The sequence below is a fragment of the Medicago truncatula genome, chromosome 7, assembly GCF_003473485.1.
Source record: "Medicago truncatula cultivar Jemalong A17 chromosome 7, MtrunA17r5.0-ANR, whole genome shotgun sequence".
Taxonomy (NCBI): Eukaryota; Viridiplantae; Streptophyta; class Magnoliopsida; order Fabales; family Fabaceae; genus Medicago; species Medicago truncatula.
The window spans coordinates 37,813,809-37,838,883 of NC_053048.1; the positions used below are offsets into that span (position 1 = coordinate 37,813,809).

Consider the following 25,075-nt stretch of genomic DNA (forward strand, 5'->3'; position numbering starts at 1 on the left):
TCCATATCGCAAACCACCTAGAATTTATTATAGCTTGAGGATAAGGTGAGTTTGCAAGAATGGAAAATATTATGGCTGAAATATAAAAAATTGTTGAGCGTGACTTAAAATTTCATCATGTGCAAAAGTGAAGGTTTTAAAAAAGTTAATTTTTGTTGGTCTCTGTCTCATGCGCGAGGTGTATGGGTTTTATGCTTCTTGCCATTTCTGTCTTGTGTGCGAGGCACACACCTATATGTCTGAGGCGCATGATGCAGGCCCGATGCGCTTCAAGCAACTTACAATTTTGCACTAGTCATGTGGAGGCATGATCTAGGCGTGTGTCTCGGATTTTGGATCTCTATTTAAGTGTTTTTTTTTTTCCTTTCTCTTTCTTGTGTAATTTTGTGAAACCAAATGAGGGAAATTTTATAAACTTAGAGGTTAAAAGTTGAGTGTCATAGGGTGAGATTCATTGGCTTCGAAACATTGTAAACATTTTGGAAGAGTGAAATTTTTTGAGTCTCTTGTTCATTTGTTCATGGAAAGAGATAGGAAAATAGTACAAATTAAGTTGTACTTGGAGAACTCTTGAAGTTAATTTCTTGTAACCTCTTTTGTATCTCCTTGCAAGAAATTCATTGATTGTGGATCTGAGCTGCTCTCACCCCTAGACGTTGATCATTGTTGGGCCGAGCTGCATAACCCACTTAATGTTATTGTTCCTCTACTCTCTTTATCTTATTGTTCTTGCTTTAATTGTGGATTTGTTTTACACATAAGGTGCTAAGATTAGATCTAAATTTCAATATTGTGTGATTTGAGCCTGAATAATAACACATAACACATTCTCTACTCTAATTAATACAAAACTTATTACACTACCATATCCAAACAACAGCAACAAGTACAACAACAAAATCGATGAAATAACAGAAGCATACTAGTATAATCCAATAATACCACATTAAATCCAACTATTTGGAATAATCTTTCATTTGCGTTGAACAGTAACGGGACTCCTTACAATGTGTTTTCCATTTGTCCATTGCAGTTCTCCAAATTGGTATCTTCCCCTTGGAGTCACACTTCTTGCTTGCACAATAACTTGAAATTTCTTCTTTTCACCATTTTTCTTGAATGTCAAGGAATCTGGAACAACAACAATATTATATCCAGGCAATTGGACTTTTGCAAAATATGTACTTGGTGGCCCAACATTGGTGACTATGCGAGTGACATTAACAGCATTCAACCCAAGATTTGGTAATGTGATTGAAGGGTAATTCAAGTCATTTATGCTATGAATTCCTGAACAAGTAAATGTCATGTTGGGATTAAGTAGTGTTGAAATTAGTCGTTGACTGTATCCAGCAGCACATAAGAAGTTTAAGTAATCAACAACACTTAGATCATAAACAAGTCCGGGATCCATTGCAGTGTTGGGTTGAATATGTCCTGAACCATAAGCAAATGGATTTGCCAATGTTTTATCGATTGCATCGCGTATCAACTTGTTGGTGTTATCTCTTATGGTTGCTGCAAGGCCACATTTCTTCACAAGTAAGTAATCATCTTAAAAATTGATTATTCTATAACAAATCCAGTGATATATCATATAAAGATATAAAGATTAAAAGTCACATTTGTACCCAAAAAAAAAAAGATTCGCATATGACCTTGTATTACAATCATTTTTTTGAAAGAAACCTTGTATTACAATCATGAATCACGAGAAATTAGCACCTGACGAGTTCACGCACGCAAAACGAGTGCATCATGTAAGAGGGTTAGACTCAATGTGGGAATATAATTTTGATTTTAAAAAAATTGAGGAAGGAGATAATTATCGTTGATATATAATCTTGATATACAATCATACATAAAAATGCAAAATTATTTAAACATATAATCGATTGTGATTGTACATGCATTCCTATAATATTGTGTGGTGAGAGAAAATACCTGTGGTCATAATAGCTGATTTAATAGCTGCTGGACTCCAATTAGGATGAAGTGTTTTGATAAGTCCAGCAGTGCCAGCAACATGAGGACAAGACATAGAAGTTCCTTGTTGTATATTGAATGGAAAACCTCGACGATTGTCTGTTACTAAATTAGACACACTTGCAAACAATGAATAGGCAGCAAGTATGTTCACACCCGGCGCAGTTACATCAGGCTGAAACAAAAAACAAAAGCAATCTCCTTAATATATCAACAAAAATTAATGAGGATTATTAGATAGTAACTAACAAATTCAAGTGTAGTATAAACACCTTGAGTATATATGGCTGAACTTGATTTGGTCCTCTAGATGAGAATGAAGCCATAACTGGAGCTGGTTTTCTTCGATATGAAGTTTTTGGCTGTGACATTCTAATTTTAATTACCGACTTTATTGTATCCCTGCAAAATAAATTTTTATTTTGTCACGTATTTTTAAAAGCTTGTCATCACAAGGGTATACATAATTTCACTAATAGTTAATAATTACGTGGTACTTATGCCTATACTATGTCCTCTTGTTAATTGATGCTTGTCATAATAGTTGATAGTAGACAAAACATTAGACTCAGCGAGAAGTGTTTTCCCATTAAATTTTGGTTGATTTCTCAAAATCATTCCCTTGGCACCGGCCGATAAAGCTTCCCGACCCTGAGAGACGGAGTTTGTGGCAAATCCTGGAAGTAAAATTAATCTAAATATTAAAATATATTTTAAAATATTTAAATATAAAACGAATAATATGACGTTATATGATGAGTAGGTACCCAACAAACGTCCAGATACAGGTTCAGAAGTGTTCTTAATTGTTATCTTTTCTCCAACACACTCCACTATTTTACCACTCACTTTTGAAGGATCAAGTGTTCCCGGTTTACAAAATCGACTGCAATAATTGAAAGATTCCTAAAATAAAATACACAAATTATTTGAAAGATAATAAAAAAAAACTTTTGGAATGTGCACTTACGCATCTTGATTTGTCACATTGGCAAATTTAGCATCAATAGAATCCACCAGAGTGAAAGACTGGTTAGGTGGTAAGTTTACAAAAAGGCTGGCTCCCTAGTAATATATAAAGTTAGAAAGCAATTATTCGAAATCTATGATGATGATTAATTAATAACATCAATAATAATTTTTTCAAACACAAAGAATGCCAGAATATTACCGTGACTGTTTTGTTACCAATGGTTATAGTACTGCTGAAGTCTCTATCAATTGTACTAGCAGCAACAGTGAACACCCAAGGAGCAACATTAGTAACACTTCCAGGGGTTGGTCCACCATTTCCAGCAGATGCAACTAATAATATGTTTTTAGCGAATGCCTGAAATGCACCTATTGAAATTTCATCGGTAAAAATTTCTTCAAAATTTGAACTAGATCGGCCTCCAACAGAAACTGAGATTATATCAACACCATCACTAATGGCTTGATCGATAGCAGATAATACATCAGCACCATAACAAACTGCACTATTTCCATCTGCAATTGTTTGAGACCAACACACTTTGTAGGTTACAACTCTTGATTTTGGTGAACCACCTTTAATGGTACCATTGCCGATACCAAATATGCTTGCACCTGGTACGAAGTTTCCACCAGCTGTTGATAGTGTGTGAGTACCATGGCCGTAAAAGTCACGTGCTGTTTGTTGCGAACGAGGAAGTTTGCCGTTAACAAGTTCATATGCTTTGTTGAAAAATCTTGCTCCAATTAACTTCCTGGTTTGTTTATGCACATATATATATATATGTGCATAAGGAACAAATTTATTGTTAAAAACTAGATCAGATTATTCGTAAGAAAAAATTGAACTCAATATAAAAATTAAATTATTGTTTTATTCTTAATCAGATTCAAAGAGGAATCATTGGTGGTGGAAAGAGTAATGTAATAGGAGTGTAATTCTTAAAAACAGATTGGAGCAAGATTATTTTGGGGCTACTTGCTTGTGCATGAGGAATTTGCCTCTGACAATCAATACGATGTTTTTATTTATGTAAAAATTAAGTAAATACTCAACCTGTTACATGGAACTTTCTTTGAACCTCTTAGTTTGTTAATTTGACAGATGTTTCCCCCACGCCATTTTGCTGGAATTGGACCTATTCCTCTGTCGTTAAAACTCGCCGATTCGGGCCAAACACCTAATCCAAACAATAGGATAATTATATATTTTGAATAATTTATGCATCTATCTAGGGTTATTTAATTAAAAAAGAAACTGATATTTCACATGAAGATTATAATATTAGCAACAAAAAAGATTATAATATTGAATCTGTCAATGTTATCTTTTCACGTTTTCATACAATAATCAATAATAAAAATGATAAATTGGAATTCTTGTAACTTGTGACCTACTTGAATTAATAATTACAACATGCATGTAAATGTAATCCTCCCTTTCGCAAATTTCAACTAAAGGAACAAAGCACAAAGATATTGTGGTGAAACAAAATATATTTTTTATATTAAAAACTCAAGAAAGCATCTTGCCCACTTAAAGAAAGCATGTGGTTTTTGTCTCCATATAGGTTAATTAATCTAAGAAAGAATAAAGGCAAAACATCCAATTGTTCTATAACAAACATTATCTCAACATTGATGGTCTATCAAGTCACTGAGATAAACTAATGGTGAATAGAAAACTGTTAAAGAGTGCTCTTATTACACTCTTTAGTGTGTAATAAGAAATAGAGAGTAGAAAGGGGATGTTTGGTGAGTTATGGAGGCTTTTGAAGAGTAAAGATGCTATTGTTTGTCAAAGAGAAAGATCATCTTGGCTTAGTGAAGGAGACGCCAATACAAAATATTTTCATAGATGTGTTAAGGCGAGGGCAAGCCGGAATAGTATTAAGGCGCTTAAGGTTGAAGATGAGTGGGTGCAAACTCCAATTCATGTTCGCCGGGTGGTGGTGGATTATTTCAAGAAGCAAGTTTCGACTACTTTGAGGAGGAGGCCAAGGTTTGACGGTGTTCCGTTTTCTACTCTTTCGCAAGAGGAGAATATGGGTTGATTGCTCCTTTCACTTTGGAGGAAATCGAAAAGGTGGTGAAGGAAAGTGATAGTGGTAAGAGTCCGGGCCCGGATAGTTTTAACAATGTTTTTTTGAAGGAATTTTGGTATCTTTTGAAGCATGAGGTTCACATTTTGTTTGATCAATTTTATGGTAATACAAGTCTTCCTAAAAGTTTCCTTTCATACTTTGTGGCATTAATCCCAAATGTTAAGTCCCCCTTTTCCTTGATGGATTTTCGGCCCATCTCACTTTTAGGAAGTTTGTATAAATTAATTTCAAAAGTCTTGGCATGTCGGCTTTCTAAGGTTATGGCATCAATAATTTCAAACTCTCGATCGGCCTTTTTAAAAGGTAGAAATTTAGTTGATGGCGTGGTGGTGATAAATGAGGTTGTTGACTTAGCTAAAAAGCCGAAAAGAGAATGTTTGATTTTGAAGGTGGATTTTGAAAAAGCTTATGATTCGGTAGATTGGGGCTTTTTGGAATACATGATGAAGAGGGTGGGCATGTGTGATACTTGGATACTTTGGATGAAGGTGTGTGTTTTTGGGGGTAATATGTCCATTCTAATAAATGGTAGTCCGGTGAAGGAAATTTGTATCCAAAGAGGTTTAAAACAAGGTGATCCTTTGGCACCCTTTCTCTTTTTATTAGTGGTCGAAGATTTTAGTGGTGTAATGTCGAATGTCTTTAATCGGAATCTCTTCAAAGGCTTTGAGGTTAAGAGGGGGGAACGGTGATATCACATCTTCACATCTTCACGTGGTCGAAGGTTTTAGTGGTGTAATTTACCCTTTGTATTGGAGAGGCTTCGGTGGAGAATCTTTGGGTCTTCCCGTAGGTGCAAACGCGAAGAAAGTGGCAACTTGGGAGCCTTTGTTGGATAAATTGAAGGGTAAATTGAATTCTTGGGGCAATAAGTATGTGAGTTTAGGAGGTCGCATTGTTCTCCTAAGTATGTGAGTTAATAAAAATTATTTTTTTTAGGGAAGTTAATCAAATAAAATGTATTTTATGTGTGAGTGCTTAAATGATGTATCCAAAAGCTTATGTCCAAGCTCTTATCTATTTGTGCCAAAAAAAAAAGAAAAAGACTCTTATGTATTTAGTTGAACCAACCAACAGAATGGCCCGTTTCCGGTTCAGCTGGAAGTTCTGCGTGTTTTGACAACACTTGTTGTAGACTTGTAGTCGATATATTTCTCAACAGATTTTGACGGTGATCAATAATTAACATATAATGTTTTTCTTTATAGTACCTTAAATTCTATTTTTTATAATCTTTGTGTTGGAGATGAATTTTTGTTGGTACTAATTTATTTCATTTTGTCTTATTAAAAAACAGAGAATGTTTTTCTGAAAATTGTAATTATAACTAAATAAATGATTTTGATTGGATTATAGAGCATATAGTTAATGTGGGAAAAATGAAAATTTAAGGGAAATGCTAACTTACGCCCTTAAAGATATATGTTAAGAAATTCATTATAGAAATATATGTATGTATTAAAAGTCGTACATTCAACTTCTTAAAAGTTAAAATATTATATTCTCCAATGTAAAGTTGTTCTTTTTGTGTTCCTTAACATGGCCAAAGTTTAATACCTGAATCGATGTTAGCTATGATGGTATTTTCACCAAATCTTCCCTTTTGCCAAGCTGAGTTGATATCATTTCCACGCAATCCAAGAAATTCCCATGAACGTGTAGTGTGTAATTTATGCTCTTTGCTCAAGAACACAGACACCACCTTTGGATTTTCTGCATATGTGTTGAAAACATTTTGTTCATCAACATTTTGGATTAATGAGGTTTATCATTTTGTTGAAAATTAAATCACTAGATCTAAAAAACATGGTGTTTCCGACTTGCAATTTGTGCAGCCTCTTCCTCTTCAAGTATAGCTGCAAAGCCATTGATCTGTTTATTATATGAATAAATTATTGCTTTTTTTGCATTCTCCTTGCTGTGAATGATCAATATATATTAGTTAATCAATCAATTTCTTCTAAAGAAAAGATCAAGTAAAATATTGTAATGGTTCATTTTCTTATTGTATGTACCTTCCCATGATTGAACCCAGTAAATCATAATGAGAAGATGTAGCAGTTTCAAGGTCAATAGAGGAAGGGGTTGGACCATGTGAATGTGCTCCCAAGTATACAATGTAACACTGTAAATAATTAATATTAAAAAACCAATAGCTTAAGAAATTTAATGAAATCATGATCTTAATTACAAATTATATATACAATTAAGAAGCAAAACTAGCTTACCTTTTTGCTGGCATGAACATGATTCAGCAACAAAGTGAAAATAAGAAGACATAATATGGAGCAATCCATTCTTCTCTGTTTTTGGAAAGTCATGTTTAGCTTAGCTTAGAGCTTTATGCTTAGTTCCCCTCTGAAATATATAATAATAACATACGGGACAATAAAAGAAAGCTCAATGCTAATTTATTCTTTGCATTTTGGAAAGCTAAATGAAAGTATTATGTCCATGAGAGTTGTCAACTTAGGCTTTGTTTGCTAGTTTGGAGGGAAAGGGAAGGAAATGTTTGGAAAAAAAGGAAGGAGTAAGTGGAAGAAATAGAGAATATTGGAAGGATGCGCTTTGGGGGCTTATTTTTAATTTCTTTAAAATATAAAACCCTCCTCATTTGGGGAACTAAAAAATTGTATTGGAGGAGGGTTTTGGGGAGGTTTGAGATGATTTATATAAATTCTTCAAATTTAATAATTAAAAATATTTATCACTCTCTAAAAAAACACTCTTTTATAAAAATGTGAAAGATTTCTCAATTTTCCCTTATATCCCCCCAAGCCTTTCATTCCTCTCCCACCCAAACTCCCAAACAAAGGCTAGTGTAAAAAATTTCACCTTTAACTTTAAAATGAGAGTGTTGTAAAATGAATATTAGTGACACCATTATCGATTAGAATTTCCCTTACAATTTTCTTTTTCTTTCAAAATGCAATGTGAAATTTTAGAGTTAAATAAATTTTTGGTTTTTTTTTAAAAGAAATTTTCGATCTCTATAAATATGTATCATTTTTCATTTTTAACCCGTCTAAAAAATTCCTTCAAACAATAGTCCTCCGAATATTTTCCATCAATATATTTGATTTCCACAGTTAAAGGTTGCAGGTTGCACATGTAGCACGGTATAGAGTGACTACAAATGAAATTTAATATATTTATAAAAATAAATTGATCCCATATTTACGTGCAGTGGGGACAGTTTGATTAAAAAAATGAAAGATTAACCACAAAAGAACGTGGCAAAAAAATAAAAAAATGAAGAAGCTCCCATGGAATCCAATAAATATGTATTTATTTAGTACTACACTACCTTTGAGGCAGACTTAATTTGACCACTAAGTTGAATCAAAGAATCATTTTTTTTTAAAAATGTAATATTATTATCCAGTCAAAAGAAAAAAGTAATCACATATTCACACATACCCTACCCACTATGACCAAAAAAATATTCACACATATAGCCACGTGATTATTGTTTGTTTGCTTTAAGCTCAAACTTATATATACAGATCTGTGAAAAATTTGTAAATCATCCACCAATATTGATTAAAAATAAATCCAGCTACTTGAATGATGGTACTACCCACGTTGATCATGATTCTGTGTGTCCTTCCAACACTCTCTGTTGCTGAAGATAGTGAAGCAAAATTAGCACTATTGAAATGGAAAGATAGCTTTGACGACCAAAGTCAAACTCTCTTGTCAACTTGGAAAAATAACACAAATCCATGCAAACCCAAATGGAGAGGAATTAAGTGTGACAAATCCAATTTCATTTCTACCATAGGTCTTGCAAATTTAGGATTAAAAGGTACACTTCACTCTCTCACCTTCTCTTCATTTCCCAACCTCCTTATGATAGACATCCGTAACAACTCCTTTTATGGAACCATCCCCGCACAGATTGGTAACTTGTCAAACATAAGTATTTTGACTTTTAAAAATAATTATTTTGATGGTTCCATCCCCCAAGAAATGTGTACATTAACAGGTTTACAATTCCTTGATATTTCCTTTTGTAAATTAAATGGAGCAATTCCTAAATCCATAGGAAACTTAACCAACCTATCATATCTTATTTTAGGAGGCAACAATTGGTCTGGTGGACCTATTCCTCCTGAGATTGGTAAATTAAACAATTTATTGCATCTTGCAATTCAAAAAAGTAACCTAGTCGGTTCCATTCCACAAGAAATTGGGTTTTTGACAAATCTTGCATATATTGATTTGTCAAAAAACTCTCTATCTGGTGGTATTCCTGAAACCATAGGGAACTTGAGCAAATTAGATACACTTGTTCTTTCTAATAACACCAAGATGTCTGGTCCAATTCCACATTCCTTGTGGAACATGTCTAGCTTGACCGTACTCTACTTTGATAACATAGGTCTTTCTGGTTCAATCCCTGATTCCATACAAAACTTGGTTAATTTGAAGGAACTTGCACTTGATATCAATCACCTTTCTGGATCCATTCCTTCCACTATTGGAGACTTGAAAAATCTCATTAAGTTGTATTTGGGAAGTAATAATCTTTCTGGACCAATTCCTGCCTCTATAGGAAATTTGATCAATTTGCAAGTCCTCAGTGTCCAAGAAAACAATCTCACTGGAACTATTCCAGCTTCAATTGGAAATTTGAAGTGGCTCACTGTTTTTGAAGTAGCTACCAATAAACTTCATGGTAGAATTCCAAATGGTCTTTATAACATAACCAATTGGATTTCCTTTGTTGTGTCCGAAAATGATTTTGTTGGACATTTGCCGTCTCAAATATGCTCTGGTGGATCGTTAAGGTTATTAAATGCTGATCACAACCGTTTCACCGGTCCAATACCAACAAGTTTGAAAACCTGTTCTAGCATTGAAAGAATCACGCTGGAGGTGAATCAAATAGAAGGTGATATAGCACAAGATTTTGGTGTATATCCGAAGTTGCAATATCTAGATCTGAGTGACAATAAATTTCATGGACAAATTTCACCAAACTGGGGGAAGTCTCTTAATCTTCAGACCTTTATAATATCTAACAATAATATTTCTGGTGTTATACCATTAGATTTTATTGGTTTAACCAAGCTGGGCGTGCTTCATCTTTCTTCAAATCAATTGACTGGGAAACTCCCAATGGAAGTACTAGGAGGCATGAAATCATTATTTGATCTCAAGATTAGCAACAATCATTTCTCAGATAACATCCCATCAGAAATTGGATTGCTGCAAAGACTTCAAGAGTTGGATCTCGGAGGAAATGAGTTGAGTGGCAAGATACCAAAAGAACTTGTAGAGCTACCGAATTTACGAATGCTGAATTTGAGCAGAAACAAAATTGAAGGAATTATTCCAATTAAGTTTGATTCAGGTTTAGAATCTCTTGATCTCAGTGGCAATTTTTTGAAAGGAAATATACCAACAGGTCTTGCAGACTTGGTGCGGTTGTCAAAGTTGAATCTCTCACATAATATGCTTTCAGGAACCATTCCTCAAAATTTTGGAAGGAATTTGGTTTTTGTTAATATATCAGACAACCAGTTAGAAGGTCCACTACCAAAAATTCCGGCTTTTCTTAGTGCTTCATTTGAATCATTAAAAAATAACAATCACTTATGCGGAAATATCAGAGGTTTGGATCCTTGTGCTACAAGCCATAGTCGAAAGAGAAAAAATGTCCTTCGACCGGTATTCATTGCTTTAGGAGCTGTAATATTAGTGTTGTGTGTGGTTGGAGCTTTGATGTATATAATGTGTGGAAGAAAAAAACCAAATGAAGAAAGTCAAACTGAAGAAGTGCAGAGGGGAGTACTATTTTCCATTTGGAGTCATGATGGAAAAATGATGTTTGAAAATATTATTGAAGCTACTGCAAATTTTGATGACAAATATCTCGTTGGAGTCGGAAGTCAAGGAAATGTTTACAAGGCAGAGTTATCAGAAGGTTTGGTTGTTGCTGTGAAGAAGCTACATCTAGTAACAGATGAAGAAATGTCATGTTTCAGTTCAAAGTCTTTTATGAGTGAGATTGAAACCTTGACAGGAATTAAACATAGGAACATCATAAAACTTCATGGATTTTGCTCACATTCTAAATTCTCGTTTTTGGTTTACAAGTTCTTGGAAGGTGGAAGCTTAGATCAAATACTAAACAATGACACACAAGCCGTTGCATTTGATTGGGAAAAGAGGGTGAATGTTGTTAAAGGTGTGGCCAATGCTTTGTCCTACTTGCATCATGATTGCTCGCCTCCTATAATTCATCGCGATATATCAAGCAAGAATGTTCTTCTTAATCTTGACTATGAAGCTCATGTTTCCGACTTCGGGACAGCTAAGTTTTTAAAGCCTGGCCTACATAGTTGGACACAATTTGCAGGCACTTTTGGGTATGCAGCTCCAGGTTAGATCCATTTCCCCTCTTATATAGAAATTGATATTATCATTTTTCATTTAATATTGAAACTCATATTGATTTGTGCAACATATAACTTACAAGTACATTTGTTTGTTTGCAGAGTTGGCACAAACAATGGAAGTGAATGAGAAATGTGATGTATACAGTTTTGGAGTACTTGCTTTGGAAACCATAATGGGAAAACATCCAGGAGATCTCATTTCATTATTTTTGTCACCTTCTACGAGACCGATGGCTAACAATATGTTGTTAACAGATGTTTTAGATCAAAGACCTCAACAAGTAATGGAACCAATTGATGAGGAGGTTATCTTGATTGCAAGGTTGGCATTTGCTTGCTTGAGTCAAAATCCACGTTTACGACCAAGCATGGGTCAAGTTTGTAAGATGCTTGCAATAGGAAAATCACCTTTGGTGGGAAAGCAACTTCACATGATAAGACTAGAACAACTTCACTATGAAATAGTCTACTGTACATAGATAATAATGATACTAAGATCCTTGTCTTTTGTTGTTTCTTCAGTTGTAAGCTTTGTGGTAATAAGAGTTTGACTTTGAAAATTTCATATGGAAAGATTGTACAAATGAACAAATTTGCACCGATTTCTTTCTCCCTTTCTATTGCACCAATTACTACCTCAAAATGAACATGAAAAACAGATTCATTCATGAACAACAGTAGTAAAGGTTCAACAGCAGTAGTAATGGTGATAAATTCATCCTTTAAATGCAAAAGTGCTTTTAATAAATTCATCATTTAATTAGGTGTAGAAAATTAAACCAATGGAGAAGAAATCAATGAACGAATTTAATTTAGAAATCATGTCTAAATATTGAGCGAATAAAATTGATCACACGGGGAAGAGTTTCTTACCTTTATTTATCACGACATGCTTGGCTAACTGGCTCCCTGGAGTTGTGATTTCTGTAAAAGAGTAGAAAAGCACGGAAAATGTTGGTTACAAATTGTGTAGATGCGGCGATGTAATTTGATTGGGCGTTTCCTCACAGACAGACACGGGAGAGTGCATATGTTGAGGGAAAACAAGGCAGGCGTAAGTTCTCCAGTTTGTGTCAATTAAGGAAGCAAATTTCTGAAGTTCCTATTCCAATTTTTTCACCATCTTGATGTCCAAAAAGTTTTGATAGGAGGGCCATGGTTTTTCAATAAACATGTTGATAATCGAAGATATGAACAGAGAAGAGGAGACGTCACAAGTGCAGCTGTATAAGGGGCCTTTTTGGATACAGATCACAACTTATATCAGCAAGGCATGTGACAGAGAAGGTGGGTAAGAAACTGGCGGAGCCGTTTGGGGAGTTCCTGCGGCATATGCCAACACAAGTTCTGCATGCATGTGTTTTAAAAAGAAATGGAGATGATGACTTAAAAATGGTGAATCGAAATTTAAAACTATGAAATATCCTTTTAAAACTATGATGCATGCGTCACATTCCTTAATGACGCATGCTGAAGATTGAATAATTCATTTTTATCTTTAGTCCACTAAGCATTTGCGTCAAATTAATAACCTAGTCTACTAAACAATATTTATCTAAATACATAGTACATATAAAATCAGTGTGAAAGTTAAAATAGAAAAAAATACTTATAATTTCAAATCACCTATGGTTGTGCACGATCTATAGATATCACACTCTCATATACATCAATTATTAGGGTACATATACACTAGTTATTATAATACTCATTACTAAGCACATATACTTATTATAAAACTCATTAGACTACCATACATACCCAAGCAACAACAACATTGATGAAATAACAAAAGCAAACTGGTATAATCTAATAGCCAAACATGCATTTACATATGCATCTACATTTTATTGTCATAACTGAACCAACTCAGAAATAATCTTTCATTTGCGTTGAACAGTAACGGGGCTCCTTACGATGTGTTTTCCATTTGTCCATCTCAATTCTCCAAATTGGTATTTCCTCCTTGGAATCTCACTTGTTGCTTGAACAATAACTTGAAATGTCTTCTTTTCACCTATTTTCTTGAAATTCAAGGAACTTGGTACAACAGCAATTTTATATCCAGGCAATTGAACTTTAGCAAAATATGTACTTGGTGGCCCGACATTGGTAACTGTACGAGTGACAGTAATAGCATTTAATCCAAGATTTGGTAATGTGATTGAAGGGTAATTCAAGTCATCTATACTATGAGTTCCTGAACAAGTAAATGTCATGTTGAAATTAAGTGCTGAAATGAGTTGCTTGTTGTATCCAGAGGCACATAAGAAGTTTAAGTAATCCTTAATCCCTAGATCATAAACAAGTCCAGGATCTATTGCACTGTTGGGTTGAATATGTCCTGAACCATAAGCAAATGGATCTGCCAGTGTTTTATCAAATGCATCGCTTATAGGCTTGTTGGTGTTATCTCTCGTGGTTGCTGCAAGCCAACATATTTTGACAAGTAAGTAATGACTAATCATTTTAAAAACCAGAAATCATTTGGTTCTGACACCATTTTGTGAATGATCCCCACATAATAAAGTGGTAAGACCCACATGAATTTCAATGGATAAGAGAATGGATGTTAGAAAGAAAATGTTAGAGTGATTGTTGATAGGATTACTCATGAATTTATATTTTCACTTTATAAATCATATATAATCTTGATAAATAATCATACATATGAATATGCAATATTTTCTAACTTAAACTTAAATCCACTATCAATTACTAATATATGATTAGGATTTGCTCTTATAGGTAGCATGTGAGTGATGAGAGAGGAAATACCAGTGGTCATAATAGCTGATTTAATAGCTGCTGGACTCCAATTAGGATGAAGTGTTTTGATAAGTCCAGCAGTCCCAGCAACATGAGGGCAAGACATAGAAGTTCCTTGCATTACATTGAAGGGAAAACCTCGGCGATTGTCTGTTAGTAAATTAGATGCACTAGCAAACAATGAATAGGCAGCAAGTATGTTCACACCAGGTGCAGTTACATCAGGCTGAAACAAAAAACAAAAGCAAAGCAATATTGAAAAATTAACATAAATTAAAAAGGAGTGCTATATAATGTTGAAACTTTCAGGAGAGCAACGCTGCATAAATTTATCACATTGGATTAAGAGCAACTATACAAGTATATGAGTGTTTTCATTTATACGTTGCTCAACGTCTACTTTTTCATTCAATATGGACTTTCTGACTCACACTTAACATGCATTATATAGCGAGTAGATAACAAATCCAAGTGTACAATAAACACCTTGAGTATATATGGTTGAACTTGATTTGGACCTCTAGATGAGAATGAAGCCATAACTGGAGCTGGCTTTCTTCCAATGAGTGTTATTGCTTGGGAAAATCTTATTTTTGTACCCGACTCTATTGTATCCCTGCAAATAAAAATATATGATTATGTATAAATAGTTCCCTTAATCTTGTAACATGTGATTTTATGATGTTACAAGAAGGGTACATTTTCTTTTTTGAAGGAAAGAAGGGTGCATATAATTTCACTAAAAAAAGGTTCATGTAATTAATAATTACGTGGCAGTTACGCCTAAACGAGGAGGTGCTGTAATCGCTGCTTGCCCATTTCCACCAACAGTAGACAAAACATGAGGCTCAGAAAGAAGTGTATTCCCACTAACTTTTGGTTGATTTTCCAAAAACATTCCCTTTGCACCTGCAGATAAAGCTTCCTGACCCTCAGCAACTGATTTTATTTTCCCTTCTCGAGCACATGCCACTATTTTACCCTTCACTTTTGAAGGATCAAGTGTTCTTGGTCTACAAAACCGACTGCAACAATATGTACATAAAAAATTAGTGGTAAGAAACCATGAGCAAGACTTGTGTGATCACGATCATAATCGTGAACATAAAAAATAGGAGATGATGAATACAATTGAAGCTTTTGGAATTTACACTTACGCATCTCGGGTTGTGGCATTGGAAAATTTAGCATCAATAGAATTCACTAGAGTAAAAGACTGGTTAGGTGGTAAGTCTACAAAAAGACTGGCTCCCTAATATAAAATAAAGTAGAAAACAATTATTTCACAAGTATAATAATAAATTAACAGCAATAATATCACAATAAATATGTCAAAAAGAAAAAAATCAGAATATTAAGAATACCCTAATTATTTGGTCACCAATGGTTATGGTACTGCTGAAGTCTCTGTCAATTGTACTAGCAGCAACTGTGAATACCCAAGGAGCAACATTAACAACACTTCCAGGGGTAGGTCCTTCATTTCCCGCAGATGCAACTAATAATATATTTCTAGCAAGTGCATGAAATGCACCTATTGAAACCTCGTCGGTAAAAATTTCTTCAGAATTTGTACTAGATGGGCCTCCAGCAGAAACAGATATTATGTCAACACCATCATCAATTGCTTGATCAATAGCAGATAATACATCAGCACCAAAGCAACTAGCGGCATCTGTTAGAGACCAGCACACTTTGTAGGTTGCAACTCTAGCTCTTGGTGAACCTCCTTTTATGGTACCATTTCCAATGTTAAATATGCTTGCACCTGGTACGAAGTTTCCACCGGCTGTTGATAGTGTATGAGTACCGTGACCTACAAAGTCACGTGCTGTACGCTGCGATGTGGGAAGTTTGCCATTATATCGCTCATAAGCATCGCTGAAAAATCTGGCTCCAATTAGCTTCCTGATATGTATATGTAGTGCAGTTAATCAACAGAAATATTGTTAGAGTAACTTCCTCTATTGCCATCAATGTTGTTGCAACAACATCAGACCGACCAGTTTAATCGATCATCCAATGCCGTCAATAATCTCCTTTTAATATATTTTTTTACAGACGTTTTTAATATTATTTAAACTTAATGTGCAATTTAAAAAGAAAAATAGTACTAAGCATAATTGTATAGTCAAAGAAAATCATAAAAAGGGAAGCAGGTTGAAAGAGAAACCTGTTACAAGGAACTTTCTTAGAACCTCTGAGTTTGTTAATTTGACAGACATTACCCCCACGCCATTTTGCTGGAATTGGGCCAATTCCTCTGTCGCTAAAACTCCTTGATTCCGGCCAAACACCTAATCCAAACAGTAGGGTAATACATATTTTGAATAATTAAGTCATCTAAGTTTAATTAAATCATTAATAAAAAAGAAACAGATCTTTCACATGGAGATTATAATATTGAATCTGTCAATGTTATCATCTATTTTAATAAAAATAATTGAAATTCTTTGACTCGTGAACTGTACTTGACTTAATTATTACCACGTGTATGTATTGTGATAAAATAAAATATAGTATTTGGATAACAATGATTAAGTCAAGAAAGCATCTTGCCAACTCAAACAAAGCCTGTTGTTTTTGTCTATTTTGATATCAATTAATTTCTCAAATGAATTACAATATTAATCTGTTGCTTTTGGAATATATAAATTAAGATCATCTGTTATGTGTTGAACAACAAAGATGTAGAGATGTGAAACAAGATACAGGTGAGATTGATCCCACGAGCTACAGGACACAAAAACGAAAATATTTTTCTAATTCATTAATATGAACAGTGAGATTTATTAACTTTAAGTTTTAGATTTGGTGTAAGTCACGTGAAAATATAGCCACCGAAGATTGACCGGCAAATGCAAGACAAAAAACATAAAAACTGCATGAAAATCAAAGAATTTTATTTTATAAACAAAAAAAAAAAATTGTTGGTTTCTCTAAGTTAATCTTGAAGAATAGTGATAATCTAACAAGAAATTAAAAGGAACATGGGTGGATTCGCAGGTTGATTAAAAATTAATTTATGAATACCACTTAAAAATTTATCCATGTGGTCAATTTCTATTAATTTTTGAAAATTTACACAATTCTTCTAGGATCATACATACCTCACCAGAAATGAGAATATAAGAAATAAACTAAATTTGAAGAGAGAGAGAGAGAAAAATTAAATCCATTTTTTTTAAAAGAATAAGTCACCAATTTCTGTTATCAATAAGAGAAACTTGAAACCTTATACTTAAGACATAAATCTAAAAAATATATCAAAATCAAATATAGGATCGATGATTCATACACCAATCCAAAGAAAGGTACACAAGGTTCCCTATCCTATCCCCTATGACTGATATATTTATTTTTATATACAAAACCCTATAATTGACAAGAAATAAGACAGTGTTAACAAAGATAAAAAAGACAAAGAGAATGCGGTGGCGGAGCCAGAAAAAAATGTCAGAGTGGGCCACTAAAATTAACTATTGAAAAATTGTTTAAAGTCTCGCAAATTAGACCTGTAATTGATTTATTTAAATTTTTCGGGTGGGCCACTGCACCAATTTGCGGGAATTTGGATCAACCGAAACCTAAAACCGACATAAAATTGTATAAAATCTCGCAAAATAGACCTATAATTGAATTATTTAAATTTTCGGGTGGACCACTACACCACTTTGCAGGAATTTGGATTAACCAAAACATAAAACCGACACAAAATTGCATAAAATCTCGTAAAATAGACCTATAATCGTTGATTTGGGCCCAGCCCATGAAGGGCTCCGCCACTGAAGAGAAGGTGAGGTGATAAGTTTTTGGTGTGATGGAAAGACAGATAAAAATAAAATGAAGTATTGGTGGTAATTATTATTAAATAAACGATTTTGATTGGATTATAGAACATTGAATGTGGTAAAATTATAAAATTTAGTACCTGTATCAATGTTAGCTATGATGGTATTTTCACCAAACCTTCCCTTTTGCCAAGCTGAGTTGATATCATTTCCATGCAATCCAAGAAATTCCCAAGAACGTGTAGTGTGCAGTTTATGCTCTTTGCTCAAGAACACAGACACCACCTTTGGGTTTTCTGCATATATATTGAAAATATCTTGTAGTGAGGTTTAAAAATTAAAACATTTAGATAGATCTACAAAATTTGTTTTTCTGACTTGCAAGTTGTGCAGCTTCTTCCTCTTCAAGCATAGCTGCAAAGCCATTGATCTGTTTATTGTAAGAATAAATTATTGCTTCTTTTGCCTCCTCTTTACTGTGAATGATCAGTATACAATAGTTAATCAATCAATTTAATTTCCTCTAAAGAAAAGCTTGAGCTGAATATTGTAGCAGTTATTATATATACCTTCCTACGATTGAACCCAGTAAATCATAATGAGAAGATGTAGCAGTTTCAAGGTCAACAGAGGTAGGAGTTGGACCATGTGAGTGCGCTCCCATGTAAACAATGTAGCACTGAAAAAGAAAAAAAAAATAATAGTAAAAAACCAATAGCTTATGAAATTAATGAAAGGATCATCTTAATTACAATGTACATATGTAATTAAGAAGCAAAACTAGCTTACATTTTTGCTGGCATGAACATGATTCAGCATCAAGATGAAAATAAGAAGTGATGAGAAAAGAAGATGATGAAGAGATAAAATGTAGCGACCCATTTTTCTGTCTATGGAAAGTGGTTAGCTTAGCTTAGGGGATCTATGCTAATTCATTTCCTTATGTAATGAAAGGCACAAATATTTATAGAGTTTTTCTATCCGATCATTTGTAAATTTACTTATGGTAAAAAGTTCAAAATTGTAAGTTTGTATGAGAAATTGTGTATTTTATATCAAATATATAATTTTTTTAATAAATAGTTCTTGTTTTTTAATAAAAAGTTACTACTTTTACTTATTTTAACATGTGCAATGTTACATGTGTTACTCAAACTTGTGCTTATATATGAGAATGGGAGAAAAGACAGCTCAAGAGTATTCTTATTCTTAGCTTTTTGGTAAGCTAAATAAGATATTGTATTATATATAAATATATAATAGAAGACAGATCATATCCTAAGTTATCTAAAAATTGTAACCAATTTAGATTGGTCATCTTGGCTCCTTTAGATGAAAAAAATTTGGTTAGTAAAGACAATTCACCTTGTTGACTTTAAGTTTTCCAATGACTAACCACCATTTAACAGCAAAGGAGGTTTAGTACCTGGCAGATCAAAAAATGAAGGGAACAGAAAACAGAGTAAAAAGAGGAGTGATATTTGAACAATAATCTGAAATAAGTTTTGTGACAAATTTTTTTTTATTTGTCAAAAACAATAGAGAGAAATAAAAAATAAATATAAAAACATAATGTAAGTATGAGAGAGTTGTCACACAATATCTGTATAAATATCATTTCTCAAAAGACAAAACAGAAATTCGCACCCCTTGCCACATTCCTAATTTGCAATAGAGTGAAAAATTTCACATCAGTACCAACACCCTTTCATACCAGCAGCTGATTACATACCTTACATTCTTAAAGTTAGTAGTAGATAAATATTATCTACCCTTAATTTAAAGTGTATTATACTTCCTCTACTTCAAAAATTTATTTAACCTTATTTGTAATCAGTAGTGCCTAAATCTCATTTCTTACAATAAATAAATACAAGTTTTCGCTGAGACCATAATGCTTGTATTATTTTGGATATTGGAATTCTTTTTTTGGAAAATAGGTGTATGAAGTGTTAGAGCATCCACAACGGAATCATATATCTTTTGGTACTTAAGTACGACTTACAGCTTATACATTATTCATTTATAATTTTCTAACAGTTGTATCTAATAAATACTCATTTTCTTCAATTCAACACTTTACACAAATTTCGTAAACAAAATTCATTAATCGTCAATAACTCTATCATTATATTTTAATATTCTGATATTAAAAAAAACACGGATCCTCTAAAAACTTGTTCCTCACTTGCTTGGCGTCCATTTCACTTAAATGAGGAGTCACATAGGTTTCGACCAACTCAAAATTGAACGTTGCAAAAGGGAAAAAAGTTAGGGGAATGTTGTTTTTTTAATAGGAGCCGAACTCATAACTAGTGGAAAGTTAGGGGAACAAAAGTGTGTTTAAACCTATTATTTAAAAACGTCCTCTCCCTTTGAATATTGTTTTAATTGCTTCATTTTTAGCTTCTCATGAATTTTTAATTTTAAGCTTCATGTTGCTTCATTTTATTTCCATTGCTCTTGTCAAATGAATATTTTTTAATTCCAAAAAAAGGATTGTTGCTCTTTGTTTCATATTTGCATTCTCGGCTATAACTTTTGCAATTCATTGTTTGCTAACCATAATATTCTATCTTCATCTTTCGACAAATAAACAATTTAAACGAGGAAAACAAATAGATTAAAGAAATTAAAGCATATAAGATCAAGAATTCCATATCTATGTTGGATCTTGAAGGATTTTTGGTATGTTGGTTTTTGAATATTTTTGGTGATAAGATTAGATGTTGTTGTTGATGATGGTGTGGTGATGGGATGCTGTTGTAATTCTTTTTTCTGAGTTGTGGTGGTAATGGTGGTGGCGTATGATTTTTTGCAGGTTATGGTGGCGGTGTTGGATTTTTTTCTTTCTTTTGGGTTATGTTCTTTTATTTTTCTGGACTTTTGTCCTTGAACTTGATAAATAAGGTATGAAGTCCATATGAAATCAAGAAGAAATAGAAGGAATTAGATAAAGAAAAGTTGTGTTGATGGTTCACTATTAGATTCAATGATCTTGCAAGGTTCAATAGTCTACTTTGTTTTAGAATGATCAAAATGTTAAAATTAAATAAATTAATAAGTTCTACGGTATACCACCTAAAATGTTGATCAACCCTAGGCATTTTAGGTTAAAATTGACAAAATGAGACCAAATTAACAAATAAAGATGAAATTGAGGGATTAAAATGGAACTTCTCCAGTCAAACTCTATTACAAAAATGTTGATGTGGAAAATTTGATGTTGAAGCGCCGCTTCAGCCAGCAAATTGTATTTCTTCTTAATTATAAAAAATTATCTTCTTCATTTGTTCATTAATCTTCTTCATCATCACCATTTACCCAAATCTCACCCCTTTTCATTAAAAACCCTTTTCAACCCATTTGTTATAATTTCATAGAAGAGAAAATAGAAAAATAAGCAAACAAAAAGAGAAATAGAAGGGAATCGGAAACACTAGATCTCAATATCGACCAAACAATAATAAAAAACACAACAAACACCCATCAAGATGATTTCACCAATATCGATTCAAGTTTCATAGAAAACACCGAAGACAAAATGAAAGAAATTGCTTCAGTTCTTCCAAAAATGGTCAAGGAATATCACAAGATTCATCTCAACACATTTCGTTAATATAAATAAGAAGATAATAGCTTTTTAATTTTTTTTGGATTTGAGTTTTTTTCTTCTGGATTTTCTTCCTTGTTTGCCCTTCATGTCTTCTTCCTTCAGCAAGGTGATGTTAAGCTTCAAAACCATTCCCCCTATTCTTCACTTGTGTCTCTTCTTCTCTTTGAATTCTCTATTTTTCTTAGTTCTCGTGATTTGATTTTTACCTTTATTGTTTTTCTATGAAGTTGTTCTTCTGCTACTTGAAAGATTTTGCGGGAAGAGAAATGACGGTAGAACTCAAGAATGATTTAGCCATCAAAGGATTAAGTTGTTAGATTTTGAAACTCTAATAATTTTAATTTGGGATTGTTAGATTATGAAACTCTAAGGTCCTGTTTGAATCACTTTTGATTTTTCCATGTTTTTGGTTTTTAAAACAGAAAAAGTGAAAAGCAAACCAGCATTTATCTGTTTTTGTTTTTTCTGTGTTTTTGGTTTTTAAAAACAGCAAAAGTGAAAATAGTTTTCAAAACCTATTTTGCAAAACAATCAATTCAAACAAGTTTTCAATTTTTTAGTTTTTGAAAACAGAAAACAGTTTTTAAAAATTGTGATCAAACAGACCCTAAGAATTTAATTATGAACCTTGGTAGTGTTAGGTTTTGAAAATGAAAAGAGATGTTGAATTTTTTTTATTTTTTTTTGGTTTGAATGTGGAGATGATCACTTTTTTGGATTTGAAGATGAAGATGGAAGAAAGAGGATGAAGATGGTATGATGGTGGAAGGAAGAAGATGAAGATTGATGAGTTTGTCGAGGTTGAATAAAAATATTACTTTTTCTGTTGACTAGAACCTTCCACTTCAGCATCAAATTTACCTCTTGATGACCACATCATCGTTTTTCAACGAAGACTGACTGTAGGGGAAAGGTGCAATCAATTAACAACTTAGCAAACCTATTTGAAACTTAAAAAACTTAAAGGACTAACCTGATATTTTTGTTGATCTTAAAGGGCCCACAAAGGTATTTGGCCTATCAGTATTTATTAAGTTTTATTTAAATGGCTAAAATGGATTATATTAACTAAATCAAACAAGATTTTTCCACCAAAGGCAGTATCAACAAAGACTAAAAGTGTCATTATAATGTTACATACAAAATCGAAAAAACAACCAAGAAAGAAAAGAAACAGTTAGGAGATAGGTTTCAAACACGGGAGAGTAGTGTATCTTGCTTTCAATCACTAGGGTTAAGCCACCAGTTATGCTAATGGTAAACGGAAGTAGTGTATCTCGCTTTCAATCACCAACAAGACTAAAGCTTAATTTTTTTCATATAAAATATGCATATTTTCCTCCCGCCATGTGCTGAAATATGCGTATGTTTCTTTCTTTTCAGGTAACCCACACAGAAGAGAGCGTCAAATAATCTTCAAACTAAATTGATCCTGCTTAAAAAAAAAAAACACCTAAACATAAAAAATGTTCAAGATGTTCCGAAGTGTCGTCACGATTCACTATAACAACGCCTAACCAATTTGAAACATAGGACCAAATTCGGTCAAAATGATCACATCTTACAAATAATTGATCCACATCTTCATTCATACCACAACCTCCTATACACCTTTGATCATTATGATGAAGCACCCATCTCCAAACTAAATCAGATTTAGTTGAAAAACGGCTGAGAAGCAGACGCCAAGCGAAGAGACTAATTTTAAGGGGATCCACTTTGATCAAAATAATATTAGAATTAACAAATTGAATTTTATTATTCACAACGCGATGTCAAGAATTAATAAGCACTACTGGTAGAAAAATGTTTCGACTGACGTAACTGTCAGACCCACCTATTTTTCGAACCATTCTGCAAAACAATAGATGTTAACATTTCACTGCATTCCCAACTCATCTGCTCTTCCACACAAGCTAACAACCTCTTTCTCCACTTCCACACCTCTCCCTGGACCCCAACCCTAACAAGAACATCTCCGCCACAATCACCAGTTTATTAAGTTTAAAAATACGGTCTCTAAATATATTTTTTGTTTCTCCTCTCAATTTTCTTTGTTTCTATCTCCTTTGTTTCTTATACACAACAACTACTACATTTTATTTATCTTTTACTAGACGAAGAGAAGTGTTAGGCTTTTTTCTGGATGATAAAATAGTAAATTGTTAGGTATATGTGAACCAAATGACATGATATAATCTATATTTTGAGGGGGACATCATATAATCTATTAGAAATTATATCTAATGATGTATCATTTTAATAATTGGTTAACAAAGACTATTGACCTGTCACAAAATGGATATTCAGCATCTCTCATAAAATTATACCAAATATGTATGATATACAAGAGTTATTCAAAATCAAGGAAAAAATGATGTAAAACCTCCGAATCAGAAAATGAATGGCATAGAAAACAGAAGATAAAACAAAATTGAACTCCTTGCCACATATTAATAATCTGCAGCAGGTTGGAAAATTTCACATCAATCCCAATACCCGTTCATACTAGCAGCTGATTACATTACATGCTTGAAATTAGTAGTAAATAAAATATTACTAGCTGTTAATTTAATGGTGTATTACACTTCCTCGCCTATATCTTGAAAAGAGATCCTACTAATGTGAAGTAATTTGATCAGAAGATAATTATGTCTGACCAAGAATTGCTCCCATCAATAATCAAACTCGGATTCTCCTGAACGATTAATTTTAGAGAGAGTTCATTAACCACTTGAGTCCAATCACTTGATTTAAATATCATTTCTTGATAAACACGAGTTCTCACCAAGACTCTAAATATGTGTATGAGTTTGCATAATAGTATAATTTTTCTTTCAAAAATACGGATATGAAGAAAGTCCTATAGTTCCTACTAAGATCATACTAATTGTAATCAGGCCCGTTCCTAGAGTTTTATGGGCCTTAGGCATAATATGAAAAAAGGGCCCTTACATAATGCATCATAATTTTTTTAGCGCATTGTTGTGTTTTTTTGCTTTTCATTTCGTTTTTTTATTTTGCTTTTCACTACAAAATAAATGTTTTTTTTAAACAACATCTGAAAATAAATTAAATATTCTATATACACCGAAACAAAATAAAAATACCGTAGAAGTAGAGAAAAATAGCACATGTGAAGTAGACTGAAATTTTAACACCTTATTTTCAACTAAAATAGAATTTGCTTTGTTACGAAAATTATCCCAATTTCTTGGATAATAAATATCGTCGATATTTTTAATATTAGTGAAGTACATTATTAGGAGCAAAGTGCCCAAAAAAATATCACAAATTTCTTCGATAATAAATTTTTGAGCATATTATCAAGAACAACCAAAATTTTTTATAGGAGTGTGTATATAGAAAATTTTGTGTTACATGGGATATATATATAGCAAATCTCACTAAAAGGGCCAAAAATACTAA

General features: G+C 33.0%; 2 protein-coding genes across 5 annotated transcripts; one reads left to right on the plus strand and one right to left on the minus strand.

Moving 5' to 3' along the window:
• Positions 1 to 806: 806 nt before the first annotated feature.
• On the minus strand, positions 807 to 18,979 carry LOC11433738 (subtilisin-like protease Glyma18g48580). 4 transcript variants are annotated; one of them, XM_003624249.4, is made up of 12 exons: positions 7,292 to 7,474; positions 7,079 to 7,188; positions 6,884 to 6,981; positions 6,621 to 6,776; positions 4,016 to 4,139; positions 3,158 to 3,713; positions 2,957 to 3,051; positions 2,754 to 2,872; positions 2,477 to 2,663; positions 2,259 to 2,388; positions 1,945 to 2,161; positions 807 to 1,518 (listed from the first exon to the last, which is right to left on the minus strand). In XM_003624249.4, exons 1-12 carry the CDS (start codon positions 7,382 to 7,384, stop codon positions 974 to 976), a joined length of 2,430 nt encoding a protein of 809 aa, XP_003624297.2. In that variant the 5' UTR covers positions 7,385 to 7,474; the 3' UTR covers positions 807 to 973. The 4 variants fall into 4 exon arrangements, with proteins under 4 accessions (XP_003624297.2, XP_039683435.1, XP_039683436.1 ...); XM_039827501.1 differs by lacking the exons at positions 1,945 to 2,161; positions 2,259 to 2,388; positions 2,477 to 2,663; ... (6 more) ...; positions 7,079 to 7,188; positions 7,292 to 7,474 and adding exons at positions 14,249 to 14,465; positions 14,726 to 14,855; positions 15,010 to 15,264; ... (5 more) ...; positions 18,600 to 18,709; positions 18,820 to 18,979 and having other exon boundaries at positions 814 to 1,518; XM_039827502.1 differs by lacking the exons at positions 807 to 1,518; positions 2,259 to 2,388; positions 2,477 to 2,663; ... (6 more) ...; positions 7,079 to 7,188; positions 7,292 to 7,474 and adding exons at positions 14,249 to 14,465; positions 14,726 to 14,855; positions 15,010 to 15,264; ... (5 more) ...; positions 18,600 to 18,709; positions 18,820 to 18,978 and having other exon boundaries at positions 2,034 to 2,161.
• On the plus strand, positions 8,528 to 12,072 carry LOC11427469 (MDIS1-interacting receptor like kinase 2). The gene is made up of 2 exons (XM_003624251.4): positions 8,528 to 11,454; positions 11,570 to 12,072. Exons 1-2 carry the CDS (start codon positions 8,631 to 8,633, stop codon positions 11,947 to 11,949), a joined length of 3,204 nt encoding a protein of 1,067 aa, XP_003624299.3. The 5' UTR covers positions 8,528 to 8,630; the 3' UTR covers positions 11,950 to 12,072.
• Positions 18,980 to 25,075: the final 6,096 nt, after the last annotated feature.